The 23,416-nt window shown below is 36.8% G+C and overlaps 1 protein-coding gene across 1 annotated transcript in view; it reads right to left on the bottom strand.

Annotated features, from left to right (window-relative positions):
- The window catches only part of RANBP17 (RAN binding protein 17), a 499,911-nt gene that overhangs the window by 138,564 nt on the left and 337,931 nt on the right, over positions 1-23,416 (bottom strand). The window contains exons 15-16 of the mRNA XM_006884340.1: positions 8,807-8,880; positions 7,317-7,397 (exon numbers count right to left, since the gene is read on the bottom strand). Coding sequence (XP_006884402.1) covers positions 7,317-7,397; positions 8,807-8,880 — 155 coding nt within the window. The remainder of the gene's footprint in view (positions 1-7,316; positions 7,398-8,806; positions 8,881-23,416) is intronic.

Here is a 23,416-nt window from a genome sequence, read left to right as displayed (position 1 = left end):
ACCATGTATTCATGTATTATGAAAACACTTAAGTATATGAAGATAGTTTCACCAATTTTGAGAAGGCAGGGGAAGAATGGCAAGAAATGTTACAAAGAATAACATATCTTAGAAATGGATAAACATTCTGAAAATCTGTATCTTGTAAAAAACAATAGGAAATAATATTAAGAGAATGAATATTTAGTGAGTACTTACAACTACCTTATAGTTGGTAGCATGAGGCACTTTATGTTTTGTTGTTGTGTACCAAAGAGCTGGAAATGACCCATAGCTGACCCTCTGATGGGTTTTCAGAGGCAGTTAATCAAATGGCAGGAAGACTGTTCATTGTCCTCCTAAGAAGGAGGTGGTGGATGCAAACCATGTGCCTTCAGGATTACAGTGCAGCTTTTTACTACTAGACCGCCAGAGCTCCCCTTATTTTATCAGATCATTTAAGTATATTCTTAGATATTATTTCATGTGCATAACAAAATCCCAAGACCTACTACTAAGTACTAGATTTTTACTATTATGAGACAGTATTAAATATTTATTTTTATTATTTCACTTAATCCTTATAAAACTGTAAAACAAAGATAACATTCCCTTTTTTTAATTTTTATTTTATTATTTTTGTATGAGTGTACCGTCAAATCAGATCTGACTGGTACAGGAGGAGATTGTCCCTCCTTCCCCAGCAGAGCATCTGGTGGATTCGAATTGTAAACATTCCCTTTCTATAGATGAAAAAACTGAGGCTCAGAGAAATGAAATGACATGTCCATGATCTTTTGGCTAACACAGTGACTAATGATTACCACTATTTCTGGACGACTTTACTAAGAAAGTGAATCTTTACCAAGAACCAAAAGTTTAAAAGAGACCTAACTGAATTACCATGTGTCAAACAAGTGAGAATGCTGTATGTGGTGATTCAGTGAAAGACGAGGAAGGGTATTTATGTGGAAGGTGAAATACCTTCCTTGGCACAAACATAAAGTACATACTGTGTTTCTTTCAATGGTGGAAGAAAATATTAGTTGTCGGAACTCAATAAGTCCTATTAAAGGTCTCAAGTTGAAATCAGTAATTTTACTTTGTCCTTAAAGGAGAGTGGAAATGATTCTGGGCTTTTGAGAAGATGCATGGTCAGATTAAAAAAAAGACTTGAGAAGGTTAATCTTGTAAAGCAAGAATCTAAAAAACTTAATGAAGGTTTGAATAAGAAGGCTACAAATTATAGAGATTATTCTTATGTATGATTCTAGCATAAAAACAAGTAGATAAATTATGGTATGACTTTTCCCACAGATAATAAAGATAGAAAACAAATATATCAACATTAGTTTTGATGAGAAATGTTAATAGACTTATGCCTGAGGGATGTATGCCGATACCAGTTTTATTTAACATTAGCACAAACCATCTGGATGGAGATGGTGGTATTCACTGAAACAAAGGAATGCATTTGTTTGATATTACTTGTTACTGAACATTTCCTATAACAGATTTTATTTCCATTCTTTACCCTTACTTCATTTTAGACCTTTGAGTCATCTCCATCTTCGATCTCTCCTGATCCCCAATCTATTCAGAATTCACAATCTCTGAGTGGGATGATCAGTGATAGGATGAGGAGGTTTGTTTTGTGTGTTATTTGCTAATGTAAAGTATTTCTTTTTCTTTAAATTTTTTTTATTTCATTATTTTTTGTGTGTACCATCAAATCAGATCTGACTGGTACAGGAGGACATTGTTCCTCCTTCTCGAGCAGAGCATCTGGTGGATTTGAACTGTGCACCTCTGAACATGCAGTTGCAGCTTCTTGCCACTAGGCCACCAGAGCGCGCCTAATGTAAAGTATTTCATTTTAAATACTACTGGTATTCATTGTCACGGACTTGGAATCAATGCATAGCTGACCCTCCAGTGAGTTTCCAAGTGTATAAACTGCATAACAGGACATTGCCTACCTTGTTCCTATAGGGCGGCTGGTGGATTTGAACTGCCAGAACGGTGCTGCCTTTTGGTTAGCAGTAAAACCCCATGTAAACTATCACATCAGAGAATTTCAATAAATCAGGTTTGGTACTAAGAGGCTATACCAAGTCTTAGAGTGTTATACTGAAGTAAATGGAAGGAAGTCCTTTCCACAGCACGTAACTAGGGTCTGCTTCATGGGAGTGTGATCTATGTTCTTATACTGGGTCCAACTTTTTAAAGAGCCTAGTTTCTATTACTCTTTAACACTTTTTGAACAATTTTCAAACAGAAAATAAAACGTTTTCATTTCGTATTTGGTCCATGAACTACTGGGCTGTTTTTTAAGAACATGATAAAATCACTAATCCTAAGAATGAATGACGTTAACAATATCAATAGGATAAAAAAAAATATGTTTGGCTACATTAATAAATTAAAGTGAAATTATTTGATGGGGTTTATCTTTAAATAACTAAAGAGATTTTTTTTTGTTTCTGAAAACCTTTGAGGATGATGTAATAAAGGGCAACTACCAACAGAGGACCATGGACTGCTAGGAAAACAAACAGATTTGTCCTGGAAAGGGTTAAACCGGGTGGCTCCTTGGAGGCAAGGATTCTAAGGCTCCGTCTAACATACTTTGGACATGTTGTGAGGAGAGACCAGTCCTTAGAGAGGGACATCATGCTTGGGAGGGTGGAGGGAGGAGGGACAGCGCAGGAGGGGAAGACCCTCTATGAGGTGGACTGATTCAGTGACTGGGATAATTGGGATGGGAGTGTCAGAGACAGTGCGATTGCCACAGGGCAGAGCGGAGTTTAGGGCTGTTGTACATAGGGTCGCTATGAGTCGCAAGCGACTTGACGGCACATAACAACAACAACAACACCAACAACAACAACAACAACAACAACATATGAAACCAAAGGGAAATAAATTGAAATCTACACTGCTATACATTTAAGTAAAAAATAAATTATAATAAAAAAGTTGATCAATTTTTTTAAAGGAAGAAAAAACCTGATATACTTAAAAAATTGTGGTTGAATTGTTTCTTCAGCACTAAACATGTTTGTTTGACTGCTCTGTATGATTCTTAGTTCCTCTCTGGTTCCCCTAACAACTTCTTTGTTCTGACAATCCCCCCTTTTCCCCATTTAGATATAAAACAATTTCCGATTAAAAAAGATTTCAAAGATAGAAGATCCCCTAAAACATCAGTCTTTTTATATGCACAGAATCATTACAGGTTTATATATGTTGTTGATGTTGTTACGTGCTGTCAAGTTGCCTGTGACTCTTAGCTCTGAACCCTTGCCTGTACTGAGCCAGTCTCACTATTCTGACACACCAATCCAATAATGCCCTAGTTACTATATCCATCTATATCATCTGGAGTCTTCCTCTCCTGTGCTGTCCCTCCACCCTTCTGAACATGATGGCCTCCAAGGACCTGCCCAAATTATGTGAGAAGTCACTTCAAAACCCTAGTCTTCAAGGAGAAACTTGGTTTCACCCTCTCCAAGACAGGCCTATTTGTTTTCTTGGCAGTCCATTGTAGGTACAAGACTCTTCTCCAGTACCACAACTTGAAGGCATCAATTCTTCTGTCATCCTTAGTCACTGTCCAGATCTCTGAAGCATAACAAGTAACTGTGAAGGCCAAAGCCTGGATTAGGCACACCTTAGTCTCTAGACTGACATCGTTGCTTTTCAGCACTCTGGAGAGGTTCCTGACGGCAGATTACCCCAATGCAATTCGTCTTTTATTTCCTGACTGCTAGTGTTAAGAGTGTTGCTTGTGGAGCTCAGCAAGCTGTAATTGCTAACAATCTCAATCCCTTTTCCATCTATCATGCTGCCAATTGGCCCAGAGGTGAGAATCTTTGTGTTCTTGATGCAGAGCTTCAATCCATACTGAAGACTATGGTCCTTTACCTTCTGCAGAAAGTGCTTCGGGTTTCCTCAGTTTCAGCAAGTAAGGTTGTGTCATCTGCATATTGTAGGTTGTTGATGAGTCTTTCTCCAATCTTGATGCCACATTCCTCCTCATAAAGTCCTGCTTTCCAAATGGTCTATGAATATTATACATGTAGAAAAACTATTTAGAATCAGGCATTCTTTACATTTACTCCTGGAAATGTAAAACTCAAACTCACCACCATCGGGATGGCTCCAAGTCTAAATTACAATATGAGAAGCCTGATCATCTTATTCCTATGAAACAGGCAGGTGGTGGATCTGAACAACTGGAGACACTTTGCAGCACAACATCATATGGACTACACCACGGTGGCTCTCTTGGAAATTTAAAATTTGTTGTTATGTGCTGTCAAGTCGGAATAAATTCAGAGCTGACTCTCCAGTATGTTTCCAGAGGTTGTAAATGGCACAGAGGGAAACTGCCTATCTTTCTTCCAAAGAACAGTTGGTGGATTTGAACTGCATACCTCATACCTTTCAGTTGGCAGAATAACTTCTTACCAATTAGGCAACCAGTGCTCCCTGGAAACGTCAGGAATATATTTTAAAAACTTACTCAAATTCATCTGGAAAGTGTATTTGTTCCATGCAATAATCAGATGAAAAAAGGGAAAACTTTTTCCCAAAAGATACACTAGTTTTTAAAAATGACACTAGTCTTGGTAATTTGAGAATTTCAAATATGGCGAACAGTACCACTGGGGTAATGTGCAGCAGCAGGCTGCCCACAGTTGTAGTCTGGAACTTGTGACTGTCTCTGTCAAGTTTGCTGCTCCACACCGAGGCCAAAATTCTATAGAGAAGTGTCTGTGCAAGAGGCACTTGATTTTTCTGTTTAAGACTTATAGTCCCAACTCCATTTCCTAGTTATTTTAAGGCACAAGTTCTTAAAGAACTGTTTCTGAGCTGCCAGTAGCATTGGCATCATGTGAGTCTTGTTAGAAATGCAAACTGTCAGGCCTCAGCTCAAGATCTCCTGAAACAGAAACTCTATAAAAAGGTCCAGCAATGTTTCTTGGGTGATTCTGGTATCTACTACAGTTAGAGATCACTGCCTTAAGGCAACTGGACAAAGAGGCTTTTAGTTACCCTAAAAATAAGAATTCTTTAGTGATTTCAATTTCCAAACAAGTGGTGAAATTCAAGAATACCAAAGTACAAAGAATGGTTTGAAGCATGTGAAACACAAAATAAAATTCACTCTGAAGTAGATTATAGAGAAACAACAACAAACACCAACCAAAACCATTCGAATACCAATACAGAAAGATATTTCCATTAAGAGGGGCCAGGAAGTGATGATTCTTCTCTTCATAAATATTTCTATTGCTGAAGGGTGCCATCTTATTTTTAACACAACCCAGGCATTGATTTAAAATCAGGTTTAAAAAACACATTATGAAAAAGGAATCGATTGGAAACAACAAACAAGCATTAGGTAACCAGCAACTGCATTGAAATAGATACACCACTCACGTATTCCATTATGTAAATGAATTCAAAGATATTTCACGACTGATCAGCTGGAAGGGACATAATGATTTATAATTCAAATAACTGAGCACTGAAATCAAATTGAGCTAATATATATTTCTAAATATGCAAACCTGAAATAATTGTTAAAAAATATAAATCAATGTATCCATGTTGATCTCATTCATACCCGTTGGTTTAAAACATTATAGTTTTGAAACTTGCATTTAACAAGTTTTTTTGAAATACTGACTTTAGAAGAATCATTCCAAAGAAACAGCTTATTTAGGATTAAAGAATGTATAATAGGAATAATTTAATAAGAAAAGAATCTTAAAAACAGATGCAATAAATTAGGCACTATACAAATTATACCAGAAAGACTACAAATCAAATTGAATTTATATTAAGTTTCAATTTTAACTTAAAAAAACAGAGTAAACCTAAACAATAGATAGGTACTATAGAACAACATAGGCTTCTTTCCATATAATATGCTTTCACAGTAATTCATTGTGAAAAGGCCAGAGTTTGCAATACTAGGAAGTACTTATAAACCACTTCATATGTTAGAAATAAAAGAGTATTTCAGCATTATTATAAAAAAAATACAGGTTGAGTTTTTTCTTTTTTTAATAAGAAAAAATACATATCTTTAAAAGCCAAAATGACCACTGGAATTGGGTTGTACATCACTTTTCAGTAAAAAGGAAAAACAGCCTAGACAGGTGTAATTTATCATTTTTCTGATTTAATATCAAAGAAATATATTAAAATAATAAAAAGAATCCTGAAATCCTCAAAATTTGTAGTGATAAATAGCCCTCCCTGTCTTTATTACATTATACCTACTAACAGAAATATTGCATGGTGGATTTTGCCAGACAAGGACGATTATTTTCCAATAAAAAGTTGCATATTAAATTCCAGCACAAAAGTGGGTGTCTAATACTTTGGAAATCTTTTATGGTTTGCCAAGGAACACAATTTTAAACTTAACTAATACAAACATATTCCTAGAGTGAACCTTTATTAAAGGTTCCCTCCAACCCCACCCATTTTCAGAATGTTGTTCTTATATTAAAATATCAGCTAATCTTAGTGGTTAACGAAAGCAACACTTAGTTTTCACAACTCTTGCACATTTGATAGCTGACACATAAAAGACAATCTGCACACTACTCTCATTGAGAGAAGCACAACAATAGCACCAGCTGCAATCTACTAAGAAAATATTCCTGGTTTTAGATTTGAGAAAATCACTTAGAGAAGAAAATATTAGCATTTTATATATTAGGGGAAATTTTACTAGAAAATAAATAAGATATTGCTTAAGAGGGCCACTAATCAAAGATGTGGTAAGAAAAATCCTTATTAATTTCTCCCTACTACTCCTTTGCGCCTCTCAGCTAATGAAAATGATGTTCTTTTCAACTAAAGAATATTGCAAATGCATTTACACTTAGGAGTCAGTTTTCATTAAGGTGGCATTTTTAGAACATTTTGACCTTAAAATTAATTATACAATTTTACTTTAGAACAAGAACTTCTTAACAATTATGAAAAATCTTGGATTAAAACACATTTGGTCACATACTTTCATATGTGACCACTTATTAACCTGGGTGGTATAAATATAATTTTAACTAGTTATGAATCTATATATCCATAGAAATTCAACCGCGATTCTGAGCAAATGCTTCATAGCATGCAACCAATATAAACATTTCAAAAGAAGGTACTTAGAGATAAGGCTAAATGAAAAACATTGTATTTTTTAAAAACCCACCAAAAACTTTGCAAAACTTATAAACAACAAAAATACTTGGCCCAATAGAATACAACTGTCAGGTTGTTTATATGTAATATCAAATATACAGTAAAAAGGATATCCAACAGAAAGATCATTTAGGAACTGAAGAGTCCTTGAAATTACAGGCTCGCATCTTCCCCAGTATTTAAGGTTTGTGACGCTAAATATGAACAACAAAAACAAAAATGTTTTAATTTAAGTAATATATTTGCTTGTGTAGGGGGAATCATGGAAGTGAAACATAACACTCACAAGTATAAAGCTCTGGATGATGTTAGATGACCAAATTTAGAGTATTACACAGAGTGAAAGCAATTTTAAATATCAATGAAATATTTTCTATTTTTTTTACAGCACATTCAAAATTATATACAATGTGTACAATGAATATCATTCTCCAACGGCTTTATAACTCTATAAATTCTGTTTTGTAATTGAAAATGTTGCCTATTTCACAGAAGAAACGTTTGTATTAAGAACAGCCATATTAAAGACTGAAAGCAGGAGCTATACAGGGAGTCAAATGGAGGCTCACAGTTACTGTCAAGACATGAACCATAAAACTCTAAGGCTCACTCCTTAGGAAGAAGCTCTCAGATTCAGCTAAAACCATCAAGTTTGTTCTCTGAAGGAAGATAGTGCTGTGTATCTATAAAAGTGGAATGCCAAGGGGCATGCAGGTTTAGGGTGTGTATACAAAGTTATGTCTATAGGTACAAACTAGTTAATTTGGTTAATTTTGTAAGGCTAGTTGGAGGATTGTCTCCATGACCGTGCCTCTGATAGTAATGACAGTGCTGCAATCCCAAAGGCACACAGTTTGAATCTACTCCCATGTGATCTACTCCCTCTGAAAACCTGCCGGAGGGTCAGCTTTGGGTCAGTTTCAATTTCACTGCACACATTAACATCAACAATTGAGGAGATGTTCAACAGGTGAAGGACTGTCTCTGTGACTGTATCTCTGACAGCCACATGTTCCAGTAGAGGTGAATGGGTGCACTGTCTTAAGACAATCAGTTCTCTCTCAACGATTATATCTGCTAGACTGTCTTCAGCCAGTCTTTTTTTTTTTTTAAAGAAGTCTGTCTCTAACCAACCTAAAAGGAGCTGTAGAGTGGCTTAGTGGTAAAGAATCACACTCCCAACCCAAAGGCAAGTGGTTTGAATCCACTAGGTGCTTGGCAGGAGAAAGATGTGTGTGATTTAGTGACTGAAAAATCCACTGAAAGGTTAGCTACGGGTTGGTTCAGACTCAAAGGCACACACAACAAAAAGAACAATTGGCCTACAAAGTCAAGTATCAGTAAACATTTTAAAACCATGCTTTGATATTATGTAGACAGCCTAACAAATGAGAATGCTGCCTGAATGGGATTTGAGTTTTAAATACATGAAACTAACTTGCAGTGAAGAATAATGTTAATATTCCAAAAACTAAAGCATCATTTAAATGTCAGTATATTGTGAAGAGATTTAAATACAAAAGAAAGGTGACTAACACAACAACAAAGAGATCAATCATATTTAAAATAACATCAAAAGAAAAGGATCAAAGTAGGAACTCACATCTTTGTCATGAATGTTTCTAGAACATGGTTATCATCTGTTATTCCTAAAACTTCTGACATGCGGGCATATACCTGCACAAAAACAGTTCACTGTTAAAAAAGTTATCATTAACATACTTTCAATGGTGTATTCAAATGGAAAAAAAATATATTGAGGGCACTGTTGCATCCATGCTGAAGTATATAGAGTGGGTAAGGAAAGGAAAGGAAATGAAGGATGGAATTTTCTTTATAATTTTAAAATTTACTGACATTCCTCTGTTTTAAAATATTTTCTCTCACACACACAGACACACTATACCCATTATACTATATAATAATTTATTTTTATAAAAATGGTAGATTTTTCTTAAATATGAGTACAAATATGCAAAAGAGCTGGAAAGTGTATGTCTCCACAAATGGTTCAAACATAAAATTCCCATCTACTCCAGTTTCTGTAAATCATAAACAACTAAGATCATATAAGGCAGTCATAAAAAGAATTATTTTTGAAATCAAAGGAAAGAATTTATAGACATTTTTCTCAAATATTAAGCTCCCTCTAATACAGAGGTAGGTCTTACTCTTCCCTTCTGAGGAAGTGAAAATCACAAACTAAAAGATTCTCTGCTGGAAACATCAGGGGCTGGGAATCCAATGAGTTTTCAACTAGAGCATGTTGGCTGCTGAGTTTGGGGTACAACATTTCACTTTCCATCTTGGTCACCATGAGCTTATATAAGCATGGTATTTCACTCCAAGTGGGAGAACACTACTGGTGCAAATGGAATGTCCCCTAGTAGCCTGGCAAGCTGAGAGGTGGGTTGACACCTTTGTACTCGCTGATGCTCTGGTGTGGTTCCAGGCTAACCCTGGAAAACACTGTCTTCTATGGGTGCTTTTTCTCTCATGATTTGATCCCTTGTGATTGTGTTGTCTTTTTCCTGGTCCGTTCGTTCAGTATGGTATAGCAACTTAACTTCCATGTCCTCTGCCACCTGGTTTTTGTACGTAAACCGCAGCCTGAGATATTGCCACACATCATGAAAGGAAGATGAAAATCACAAAGTACCACTCGCCACCCTAAGCTCTAGGGTTATCCAGGGGAGAAAGTTCATTTCAGAAATCTAGCTGGACTTCACATTCCATGAAAAGCAGAATCTTGTGTTCCACAGTTTCAGTTTAAGTCCTCCATTCAGAAGGCTTCTCAGGCTCTTAGAGTGAATCTTGAGGAGATGAAGGAAGAGAAGTGGGTAGGGTTGAGGGGTGGGTAGGGAGAGAGAAAAGTAGAGAGGAGGGAGGAGGGTGGAGTGGAGAGACTCTAAGGAGGAGAGAGAAAGGGAAGATTTGAATTCTCTTGGGTTGTCTCTTCGGCTAACTTCTCAGCCCTGTGCAAAAGCAGCTTAATGACTATATGTGCAACTTTAGGCACTGTTATCTCTAACAGATTCAAGGCTCATTGTTGCTTGTTAGATATGGAAGATCCAAGAATTTCATTACCACTGACCATTCTTCCATTATCAGAAGTCTTGAAGCACTCTAGACAGCTGGAGAAATGGTCTGAAATTTTTCTCACAATGATCTAAAACCTCTTTCATGGAGGGGAATTAATTGTTCCCACCCCTGGAAAGTTGGTTATCGATAGGATTAATGGCATATAGGATCCTACAAGAGGAGCTCAACATATCCCATCTTTCAGCATTTCTCTCAACCTGAAGCTACACTGAAAAGGTCATCTATCAATGGAGCTTCTCACGTGATTCCTATCTCCTCACTCAGGTGCTGTTCTGAAGTAGCCTTCTTTCTCCTCGTCCCCTCATTACCACTTGAGTACCATCTGCAATACCTTCTCTGGCTTCCCAGCCAGCATGAATTGTGGTCTCCTACATTCCCACAGTATTTGGTCCATCCCTCTATCATCGTGCTTTCTACACTGTAATTGTCTTAGTGTGCCAAAACCCATTACTAATGCCAGAGCTCTTTGAGGGCTGGTACTGTGGCTTCTTCTTTGTGTCCCAGCACCTAAACAGTACTTGTCAAGTAAATAATACATGTATGCTTAATGTATAACGGCAAGAGTCATGATATGGATCCACTGGGACTATACTGTAATGTGACTATTATACAGACTATGAAAAATGAAGATCTATCTTACGAAACATATTGGATTTCATGGACAAAAGACACAGTATCATAAATTAAAACAGAAAAAAGAGAGTAGCTTGTATTGCTCTTTTTAATCTATGAATATCTAGTAGTTGATGGTAATAATTATTTCAAAACTTTTATCTTTGCAGCACCTTTTTCAAATGAAATCTTTCAAATATACCCGATTTTAAAACGAGTGGGCACCCCAAGCTCTACCATGTGGTTTGCTGTCCTGGTTGTGCTCTGTCCCATGCCTACAGACTGTGTCTCTAACTGACTGGAATTCTATAGGCACTTTCATGGAACAAAGATGAAAGTCTGGGGTGGTGGTGGTGGTTGTCACATTAGTTTAAATTGGCCCTACTACAACCCAAAGCACAAACTCTCCAGATGGGATAAAGGATCATCATTACTGATCAAAAATTTAATAATGGTTTTCGGTTTCTGACATCCTGGCCTACAGAATTTTATGACTTTATGTTTCTGACATATTGGCTTACAGGAAACCACATGATGATGAGATTACCCCTAATAGCTTATTTTCCCTTTCCTTTCAGTGATAATAGTTCTTTCTCCATCTACCTCATGTTAAATTACTTATTTTGAACAACTTGCTAACAGAATTTCAGCAAAATAAAATTTTACACTTCCAAGACTATTTTTAAGTGCTACTTTTGGAACCAGAACTCAGAATTGATCTAATTTCTATTTTAACCATGTCATACTAGACAATAAAAATATTTAAAAAAAATTACGAAAATAGGATTTTTTAAAATCACATGATAATTTCGGATGTGGTATTTGAAATATTTGTAAAATGTATCCTTTTTAGTTGGAGGTTCTTTCCAGGAAAAGCTTTCCTGATGTGTCCCAGGTGTCAAGATGGGAGAAAGCGAGGCAGGCAGGTCTGTTGTGCTCCGCTGTCAAAACAGTTCTCAAAGCATCAGATCTGACCCAATAAGATACTAGAAAAAACAGTCAACATTGACACATGGCAGTGCTTTAATCCACAATTATCCTTGTAACTTGCACCATTCCTTTTATCATCCATTAGCTTTGATTCCCATTATCCCATCTAGAACTGTGTCAACGCTTTTGTCCTTGGGGATTTCTCTCCACTACTAGGATCTGACAGTCAAGCTTGAGTACTAAACAGGATCATTACCTCTTAAATCCACTTATCTGATCTACTGAATAGTAAATTGAAAAGCTCATTAAGAGCAACAATCTGATTTGTTTTCACGTGTGACAGGGTCATTTAAAATCAATGTATGATTACAGCATTTCTTCTAAAAGATTGTCTCACATTTTCCAATGCGCCTTATCCTTCAAAGAACATGCAGATAATATGAAAATGTCTCCAAACATTTGGAATTTAATTATATCACAGACAGTAAAACGATCATCAAATAATTTAGGAGTGAGAAGTAATTTGTCCAGTGAGAACTGCAAAATCATTTATCATAAAGCACAAGTCTGTGAAAGTGTCTGTCTACATTAAAAAAAATAATTTTAGCACAATGCTTAGGGGTTTTAAACATTTTCCAAAATTTTTGTCACATCACAAAAAAATATATTTTAAATAGCAAGCAAATATAAAACATAACAAAATTACATTATCATAATACTCAAAAGAAAAAACAAACAAAAATACTAAAATTAAGAAAGGATATAGGAATTAGAATAGGAATGCAAGAAGATAAAACCTCTTAAAGATTCCTAATCTTCAATGAATGAATGGAAACCCAAATTCTCCATAAATGTTCATTAAAATTATTTAAAAAAATTAAAAAAAAGAGTCCTAATCTTTTTTTCCACAATGAATAAGGAGGACAGAAGAAGAATTGATGCCTTTGAATTGTGGTGTTGGGGAAGAGTACTGAATATGCCATGCACTGCCAAAAGAGCAAACAAATCTGTCACCTTGGAGGCAAGGATGGTGAAACATACTTTGAAGATATTGTCAGGAGGGGCTGGTACTTGGAAAAAGACATCCTGAAAAATGCAGGTCAATGAAAGAGAAGACCCTGAACAAGATGGATTGACACAATGACTGTAACAATGGGCTGGAATAGGACACAGCGTGAGGATGGTGCAGGATAGCGCAAAGTTCAGACTCCTTGTGCATAAAGTCGCTGTGAGTTGTAGTCAACCCAATGAAACTTAATAGGAATTTCTTTTGGAATCAATTAAAATAACCTCATAATGAAAAATTATAAGCCAAAACTTAGAAGGAAGAGAGAAAATTAAATATGTTGTCACGTATCAGAGAAAGATGCCCAATAAAATGTTGCTGAATAGATGGTGATGCCTTTGGTTAGGTCTCACACAGCCAGAGATGCACCTGTTGTGACCCAGTGTCTGCCTGCGGCCTTCATCTCCCTATTACACTCCAGGTTCTGTAAGGGCAGGGGGAGTGCTCTATCTTAGATTTCCCGTGCCTAATACTCAATAAAAGTTTGTTAAATAAACAAAAAAGAATGTAACATTAAACTGTACATTTCTGGCCCATTCCATTGCAGTCATAGTATTTAAAAAAAGGAAAGCAATTCAAAAGAAGTGTTTATAAACAGAACTTTTTTCCTCTGTAAACTATAAAAATAATATAACCATAATCCTATTCTCCAGGGGTGAACACTGGCAAAATTTTGTTATTTAAAATTGTGTAGCTTTAATACTTAAATATTTCTGGAAGGCCCCTCTGGATCCAGTGAATACAGCTCTTTCCTTCTTTTGAGTCCCCAGAGCATCCACAGTTGCCACCCTATTATGTGTACTTCTCATAAAGCATAATGGAATATGATCTTGTTGTAGTATTAATTTTCTATGCAAATATATCCCCCTCCTCCAGTTTGAGCATGTGTCCCCTGAGGGCAGGGAAAAGGCCTATTTGTTTACACCTCCAGCAGTGCTCAGAATACTGTCATGATAAACATGGCAAAGTAAAAGAGGTCCAAAGATACCTGGATGGGAATTCTGCATCTGTCACTAACTAGCTGCTACTTACAGTTTTAAAATCTTGGTTTCTTGCTTCTAAAACAGGAACAACAGTAGTAATGGTGATGATGATAATACTTACTTAATAGACTTTTGGGAAAATTAAATAATAACGCCTGCTTGAGCCCTGGTGGCCAAGGGTAACACAAGTGTTATGCTAATAACTCAAAGGCAGGCTGTTCAAATCCACCAATTGCCATGTGGAAGGAAGAACGATGGGTAGGTCTCTTCCCATGTGATTTACAGTCTCTGAAAACCTGCTGAAGGGCCAGCCAGGAGTTGAGTCTGACTTGATGGCACTTAATAACAACAACAACAACAACAACAACAACTGCAGAGTATGGCACTCGGTATCGAACAAGTATGCTGCTTTCCTTCCAACTCCCTTTCATGGACCCTTCTTTATAGTAGGTGATAAATTAATTGCAAGTCAATGCCTTTTCAGAGAAGGCTAATCACATTAAACAAGAAGCCCTAGGAAAGTAAGAATGTGCTTACCTTGAAGATTTCTGCATGGCGCTGAGGAGGTCAGAACTAACAACCTTGTTTGTTGCTGTTCACTGAGTCAGAAACGACTCACAGCTGACCCTCTGGAGGGAGGAGACTGCTCATTATTAAAAATGTTATTAATAAATGATGTAATATATTCCGGTCTGAGTAAGAAACTCTATCTGTTAAAAATATATAGCAACTGTCTCACAATTTCATGATACAAAACTGATTCTACATTCTACTTGTAAACGGTTCTTTCCAGTTGTCCCTGGGTCAGTTCTACCTGTTACAACCTCACGTTACATACAATTGCATTCTACACACCTTTAAAGGTTGTGATCTTTTAGAAATAGATTATGAATTTTTTTCCTCCAAGATAACTTTGTGTGGACTTGAACCACCAACCTTGCTTAATAATCTGTGCCACTCATGGACTCTGGATATTGTCTTCTTGTTAGGTGTTGCGGAATTTACCTGGACTTATAGTGACCCCATGAACAAGAGACTGGAACCCTGCCCTAAACTGTGCCACCCTCTTGACCTCTGCCATGCTTTAGTCCATTGTTACAGTTACTGTAGTGATCTATCTTGTTGAGGGTCATCCTCTCTTTTACTTCCACCAAAATCACTCATTTAAACCAGTTTCCCTATTTCTCCAGTTTTAAAATCCAGAAAAAAAAATTGTTAGAAAATTAAGAAGTTATATTCCTAAAAATATTCTAATAAGTTTATTTTCTTATTTTCATTTGACTTATGGTAGAGGTTCTTACAAGTTTCAGAAAAAGGCATTTGGATTTATACACAAAATGCTTCACTGACACAAAACATTCTTTTACCTTCTCAATCTACTGAGATAATCTGCCTGTGTATTTGCAGGTAGTTGAAATAATTTTATACATGGTTTAAAAAAGGAAAACCGCACAAGGGAATAAGCATACAAACACCAATAAGATTCTGAGTTGTAAGATTAACCTAATAAAAAAAAATAATAATAAAAAGCATGCACTACAATATATTTTGGAATTGTTTCTTTTTCCAGTTTTAATCCTTGGTCTTGTGTATCTGTAGCTTTGTCTCTAACATTCTGCTTATAACTTTGAAGAAACTAATTATGTCAATCCTTAAATTTGAAGTAGATTACAGAACTGGGAAACCCAGAATATTAGTTCCTAAAGGTTGTATGGATATATAATGACAGTCACAGAAATTCAATAACAACCCTCTATGAAATGTACTCAAAAGCACCACATGAAACAAATTAAAAAGAACAATGAATCTTTCATTCTGTGCAACTAAGAAAATAAGAGAAAACATTGCTTCTGTAGGTTTTCATAAGAGTTGTTATAATGAATTAAGATTTTGGGTAATGAATCTTCAGAAAATTACAGTAAGTTAATACCCTTAGGCCTTCTATAAATGTTTAAGATGTTATAACTTCTCAGAGAGCTTTAGCACACTGTAAGGTAGCTTACTGCAGAAAATTAGCAATGATGTGGAAATCACCAATTAAGATTTTGCTGTAAAATAATAAACGTTTCTTGAGTCAACTTATTCTAAAACATTCACATCCAATAATGCAAAATTGATACTACAAAATATAAAAAGAAAGCAACTGTTAGAAATTTTAAAGCATTATTCCAATCTGTTGAGATGACATATCAATCAAGGTTTTAAACTGGTTGTAATTTAGGAAAAATAACCTGTCACGAGAAATGATCCAATAGAATGAAAGCAGTAAGACTCCTTAAGAACAGAATTTAGGAATGCAGGGTGATATCACTTATTATGAATAAGAAAGGGATTCCCCCCGCCCTTAGGTTTCAAGTATCTTTGAGGTCAATACAGTGTCTCTTGTAAGAGAGACCTATCAAAGTGAATGGTGTTGGTAAGGGAGGGAGAGAGGGAGAGAGTTAGAGGGACCTAATAGAGCATCTAATGACTTGGATCAAAACCATTTGGAACAAAATAAAGATACTGAGTTCTTTCATTAATGTTCAGAGCAGAATAAAACCATCACCATTCACTACAGCAAAAGAAATGCTGCGCATTAAATGTAACAAAATCTTACCAATCTCGGCTAGTTAATTTCTCCATATCATTTAAAACATTACTAAATATAGGACTGCAATTAGGTAAGAAATCTTTGCTAAAATTCAAATTTCAAACCATAATTTATGTTGGAAATGAAGTGGTAAAACATTAGGTATCAACCTGCCTTATTCAGTACAGAATGGCATCTAATAAAGCTGGCTATAGAGTATAAAATAAACATGCATGATAAATATTTATTTCAATTAGAATTTCTGAACCCACCATCTGTGGTAGCCATCTTGCTAAAATGCACCTAACAAATCTTTTAAGCGGCATTCCCAATCTGCTTGAATAAGCTATTGTGTAAGAAAACTTTGGCCTCACATTGCCTTCGCTCCACATCCTGTGGCACAAACATGAACTCAGCAGGCTGGGGTACAGGGCTGCCTGCTGCCTTGTGATAATCCCCTCTCCCAGTAGGGGCCTCCACTGATGCATGGCTAAGAACATGCTTCCTCTTTTGCTTGCACCACAGTGGGGTGTCTATTCCTAACTTGGGCCCAAATCCAGACCACTAAGGAAGGTGGAAAAGTTAGAGGACTCCAGATGCTGCTAGAGATATTTTTGGATTAGTTTCTGAAAAAATATTTATTAAAAAGAGGCATACAAGTACAGTATGAAATTCAGTCGGAATGGTAATTTTGGAGAGATTCTTTCCTTTCTACCCCCAACCAGATCTAAGGTCTAACTACCACCTGTTCAACAGAAGCTGGCTGTTTGCCTCATTTTCCTTCAGGGAGTCACTGACTAAGAATCTCCATCAGCATGAACCTAATGTCTCCCGACAGGCCTCCACTAGGCAAGAGGGACCAGGGTCGAGTGCACCAGTTACTGGTCACAGGATCCACAGTCCATAGAAAGACTCCTGGGGTGCCACCAGCTGAAATCCAACCAGAGAAGATGGTGCGTATACATTTGTCCTGACACAGCTTTGCTCCTGCCGGCTGCCAACTCACTGCATGGCTAGGGCCAAGCTTCTGTTAAACTAGTGGATAAAGGCATGGCAAGTGCTGGGAAAAGAAATCTCTCTCCAAGTCCATATGAGAAGAAACTAACCAAGGCAATAGTATGAAACTACCAGAAGAATGTCTGAATAACTCTGATAGAAGGTTTTGAGAGAATGGTTTGAAAGGGCATTTCAGACATTTAAAGAAACTTTCTAATTCTCTGTAATAGCAGTTTACAGGAACGACATTACAAGATTTTAGAGCAAAGAAGCTGATGCTGGATGGACTTTGTGAGATGGTAATGAAGGAGGCAAGGAATTGGGAATGAAAGTATTTTTTACTCTAATATTCCACACACCTGAAGGTTATCAGTTACAAAAATACTTTGGCACAATGTATACATCTGCTCTAAATACTATTCAGTAACAGATGCTATTCATTTTAGCCAAATGCAACCTTCTCCGTTCAGGTATGAAAAACTGATTGGGACTAGGACTAAGAAATGTTAATAAAAAAACCTAGGCTGATTTCACATGGTAAACTCACACTCATCTGTGCTTACAGCTAATAATACTGCTCATTAGCTAACAATTGAGCATTTGGCTTCAAAACATGCATGCTATAGGATTATATAGTGCATAAAAAGAGGATGAAGACAACATGCCCTTCCACTTAGCACCCACCTACGGGAGTAACAACAATGTGGGTGTGGTGAGACAGGCATGAGAGATTTGTGATCCTCTACCATAATGAACAACTCAGCTTACCTTAGTTACTTTGCATTTCTTCCCTGGAATTGTGGACACATTCCTCCTTGGGGACACACCTAAAAAGCACAGGGTTTAAGGACTGCCACCAGGTTTTAGGTACAAAAGGAGTAGAAGTCCTTCCCAACCTTGGGCACAGGAAGAAAATGGTTTAGGATTATGTGGATGCCACTTAAATTATTACTGAAATTTTTGCTTTTATTCAGGAACCCATGAGCATGGTCATGGTGAAGTCCTAGTCAATCTCTAGATGTGATCCTAACTGACTTGCATCAACAGAATGATTCAAGGAATCAATTACCAAAGCCTAGCTTTAAAAACAACAAGTTCTACACGATACTTAGTACTAACTGTATTAGGGATCTCTGGTGGCATTGTGGTAAGAAGTTGCACTATAATCCCAAAGGCATGTGGTTTGAATTAATCAGCTGCTGTATGGAAAAGGACTGGCAATCTCCTCTCGTGCAACTTGCTGCTTCCCAAAACCCGCTGGAGGTCAGATGAGTTGGTTCTGACTCAACGGCACACAACAAGAGCAACAAGCAACTATATTAAGAATCTTTTAGTACTGTTATTTCCTATGAGGCATTCTCATTATGTAAGTGTGGCAACTGGGGCAAATGATTTAAGGAAGCTGAAGTACCTTCAGATGGGTAAATGTACATCTTTAATAAACAGAACTCATTTCTGTAGTCGTTTAGAAGGTTAAGTAAACTGTCCTGAGTCTTATACTACTTGATCTAATTCTTGAATATCCCCTCCCCCTAGTCCTCTAAAGGCACACCAAATTACAGTTACAGTGGGTGTAAAGACCTCACCATATCCCTATCTTCATTTCTAACATCTTCATTTTATTCACACATTTTTCTTATTTGATACCATTCTGCTTCCACACTCTCTCTCTGAAGCCACGTCCTATTTTATATGCATGGAAATACTCTGCACCTTCCTCCTAAAAGATACTCAACTCAATCTCTTCAGGAAGAAGAACCTGACTTAAAAGAGTCAATAGTCTACAAGTCAAGTGGAAGGATGATGGTCTAAGGAATGGAAATGGGCTGTCAGGAACATCATCCATATTTTTACTACTTTACCAAATCAGTGAATTCATCCCTCCCATATTCTCAATGTTTACTTGAAAATGCTATTACACTTTACACACTCAATCACTCTCACTACAACCTAATAAAAACTTTAAATTACTCTAAATTAATCAAAGTTCACATTCTGAACGTTCCTTATCTCCTTCAAACATTAATATCTGGTTTAATTTTGAAGAGGCAATACCGGTAGCAAAAGCTAAATTCTGTTTCTTGTTGAACATTTCCATTTTGAAAAGGAACCACAGCATGTGGAAAAGTCCAAATGGTAGACCAAGATAATACACAACTGTCCAAATACTTACGTTTCAAAAAAAAAAAAGAAGACTAATAAACCAGCTACTGGCCACACATGCCAGGTAACTAAGAGCCAACTTAGGATACAGCATGTACTGTAATGTGTGCAGGGGGTGTAGAGTGAACCTGTTTGCTAGCCTAGTACAGCGCTTGGCGCAGAAAGACAGTCAAACATTCGTTACTCAATGAATTAATATTATAACTATAGTCACATTACTTAGTTTCTCTGAGTCTCAGTTTCTTTATATGCAAAATGGAAATAATATCCTAAGTAATAAAAAATTAGAAGATAGTCTAGTGAGTGGTTATGGATGGGTTCTGAAGCCCAATACTAGCTGGATTCTACCACTTACTAAGTGATTTGGAACAAGCTGCATTCTGTCAAAGCCTCCTCAAATACAAAACTGGGATGGCAGGACTTAATTTAAGGATTTAAGAAAAAAAAATTAAAGTATATGATTTATGTAAAACACTCAGAATAATTCTGGTTCTGAGGATTATCTATTATTACTATTACATGCTATTATATGCAGCATTGCTGGCAGTTTCAGGAATAGATGGAAAGTTTGTTTTTCGGGAAGGTTTTACTTAGTACCCAGTAAATTTAAAATAATTATTAGCTATAAACTATTATCATAAACTAATAAACAGTCAAACATTGGTCTGAAATGAAGATTATGAGGCATGCACTAACAAGACAGTTCCTTTCCTTTGGTTTTACCGGTACCAGATGCTGGACAATAGATTTATGTTCTAAGCTGGTATGTGAGTAGTTTTAATAGTGGTTAAAAGTGATTAGAGGGAAGAGAACCTTAATGAAAAGTAGTGTAATTCCTAATCTTACATAATGGGCCCAGTCTTTTTTAATCTTGCTAACAGAAATAGGAGCAGCAAGTGACAGTAAAGGAGACAAGAGGAAAATGGATGGGCTTGTGGTATATGGTGATATTTCAAAAGTCTCAGCTGCATTATCTAATCCTCAATTTCAAAGTCCTCATCTACTTTTTTTGAGTCATCACAACTTCTTGTTTCTGCCTCCAAGGCCACTAGTTCTAAATTCACTGGGTATTTTGTTGACATTCCTATAGACAGTAAGTTAGCAGTCTTCTAGATAAATTATCTATTCAACTATTGACGTTTTCTTCACTAAAACACAAGAGGCTCCAGACACCTTTAGTAGAATTCTAAGTTATCAAAAGACATGTGTTAGACCCCATGGAGCACGTGACCACAATAAAAACAGAACGGGGCTGCTTTTCATACATGACTGATTATACTACTCTTGATCTCTGACACCACCACGGGTTGTGACTTGTTTCTTGTTTGGTGTCATCAAGTTGACTCCGACTCATAGCAGAGTAACACACACACACTGAAACCTTCCTGATCCTGCACCATCCTCACAATCTCAGCTCATTGTGGCAATCACTGTGTCACTCCATCTTGTGGAGAGTCTTCCTCTTTTTTGCTGATCCTCTACTATTCCAAGTACCTTTCCCAAGGATGAGTCACTCCTGATAACATGCCCAAAGTAATGAGACAAAGTTTCATCACAGTTGCTTCTAAGGTGCAGTATGGTTGTACTTCTTAAAAAACAGTGGCTATTCTTCACCAACACCATGATTCAAACACATCCATTTTTGCTTATCCATTGTCCAATTTTTACATTCATATGAAGTAAAAGACTCATAGCTTGGATCAGGTACATGTTAGTCTTTAAACTGGCATCCTCACTCTTTAAGACTTTAAAGTATGAATTGCTTGTTGTTAGGTGCCAATGACTGGAGTATGACTCACAGTGATCCTATGAACAATAAATCTGGCCTCTGTCCTATCCTGTGCCATCCCCACTACGTGACACACTCATGCTTATTGCTATAGTCACTGTGTCAGTCCACTTGGTTGAGTCTTCCTCTCTTCCACTGTTCCTCCACCTTTCCAAGCATGATAATGTTCTACAAGGAATAGTTTGTCTTAGTAACATCACCAAAGGATGCTAGAAGAAGCTTCACCACCTTTACTTTCAAGGATCACTCTGGCTGCACCTTCTCCAAGTCTTATCTGTTTGTTCTTTTGGCAGTCCATGGGATATTCAGTATTCTTCTCCAACACCACAGGCCAAAGACATCAACTCTTCTGTCATCCTTACACACTGTCCAGCTCTCAGATGCATAGCAAATGAGTGAAAAGACCACGGCCTGAATCAGACACACCTTAGTCCTCAAATTGACATCACTGCTCCTCAGTAATTTGGAGAAGTCCCTGAATGCAGACTTTGCCAGTGCACTACCGTCCCCTAATCTCCAGACTGTTGGTACCAGGGGTGATGACTATGAAGTCAAGTAAGATGAAGTTGTTGACAGTTAGAATCTTCTCCATCTATCAGGATGTTGCTTACTGGTCTAGTGGTGAGAATTTTTATTTTCTTGATGATGAAATTAAATTAATGTTGGAAGGATGTTGTGCAGCAACTGCTTCAAATTCTCAGTGTCAGCAAGCAAAGTGGTGTCACCTGCATACCGATGGTTATTGATAATGTTCCAGGTGAGGGCAATGCCTCAGGTGGATCTGGTATGCTGGTGCTCCAAACATGGTTCTTGGGTCAAAAGTGGAGATGTGGTGAAAATGTTTCATTTTGTTGTTGCTGATTGCTTGCTCTAAACCCAGGAGCTGTGAGCAAAGCCTGTAGAAAGTTGAAGGGTCAGGGGTTCTGAGTTGCTGAGCCTATAATCAAATGTATTCTAAGGTCTTCTATATTAGTTCTCTTGTAGCTGGTGACTATGCAGAACTGTAGAATCAAATCTGGGGTTGTAGAAATGAGTACTTTCCTTGAGAAACAAGTTCATGTAGGGTAAAACCTGGGATACTGATCTTATTAGTCATTAAACTCTGAAACTGATACTTCTGAACTTATATGAAACTTAAGCACAGCCTTAGTGTTAAATGGCGGTAAGCATGTCAACTTGGAGTAGGATGATCTGGTAGAAACTCAGGGTATGCCCCTGAACAAGTTTTCAATCTTTCTGCAAGGACGTTTTATGTTCTGTAAAAATGGAGATAAACGTATCTACTAGATAGAATACTGCTGAGAAGACTACATGAGTAACTCAGGAAAGATTATGACACAAAGTAGAAATCTACTATAAGTTAGATGAGGCTTGAAAAGAAAATATAATATGGTAGTTCCTAAGCATTTATTACATTTCCTAACAATATATAACTTATAGCACTGACAATGCTTTGAATCTTAGGCATGTATAAAGTAGTTGCATCTCCTGGTGACAGTGATATGTGTGTGTGTGTGTGTGTGTGTGTGTATATATATATATATATATATATATATATATATATATAACCTTATAAATACAAGTGACCAGATTAAAGGAAGGAAAGTTGGGACTGGGGGCTACTAAGTATGTCAATGATCTAAGTTAATTTGATCCACAATCAACATACCGGGTAGCAACAGTTAAGAAATCAAAAGATGTACTGTACTGGGAAATGTGATGTCAAGAACTTCTCCAAAATGCTTAGAATAATGATGTCAGCTTAAAGACTAAGATGTGCCTAATTCAAGACATGGCCTTTTCAACTGTTTTTTTTTGTGCATCTGAAAGTTGGACAATGATCAAGGATGACAGAATTAATGACGCCTTTGAATTCTGGTGATATACTGGATATACTACGAACTTTCAAAAGAACAGTCTGCTCAGAGGAAGTGCAACCAGGGCACTTTGTAGAGGCAAGGATGGTGAAACTTCATATACTTTTGGTATGTTGTCAAGAG

This window comes from Elephantulus edwardii, unplaced genomic scaffold (genome assembly GCF_000299155.1).
Source record: "Elephantulus edwardii isolate Elephantulus edwardi_28Jun2011 unplaced genomic scaffold, EleEdw1.0 scaffold00033, whole genome shotgun sequence".
Lineage (NCBI taxonomy): Eukaryota > Metazoa > Chordata > Mammalia > Macroscelidea > Macroscelididae > Elephantulus > Elephantulus edwardii.
Note: the sequence above shows the minus strand (reverse complement) of the source record. Positions and strands in the feature narration are given on the sequence as shown.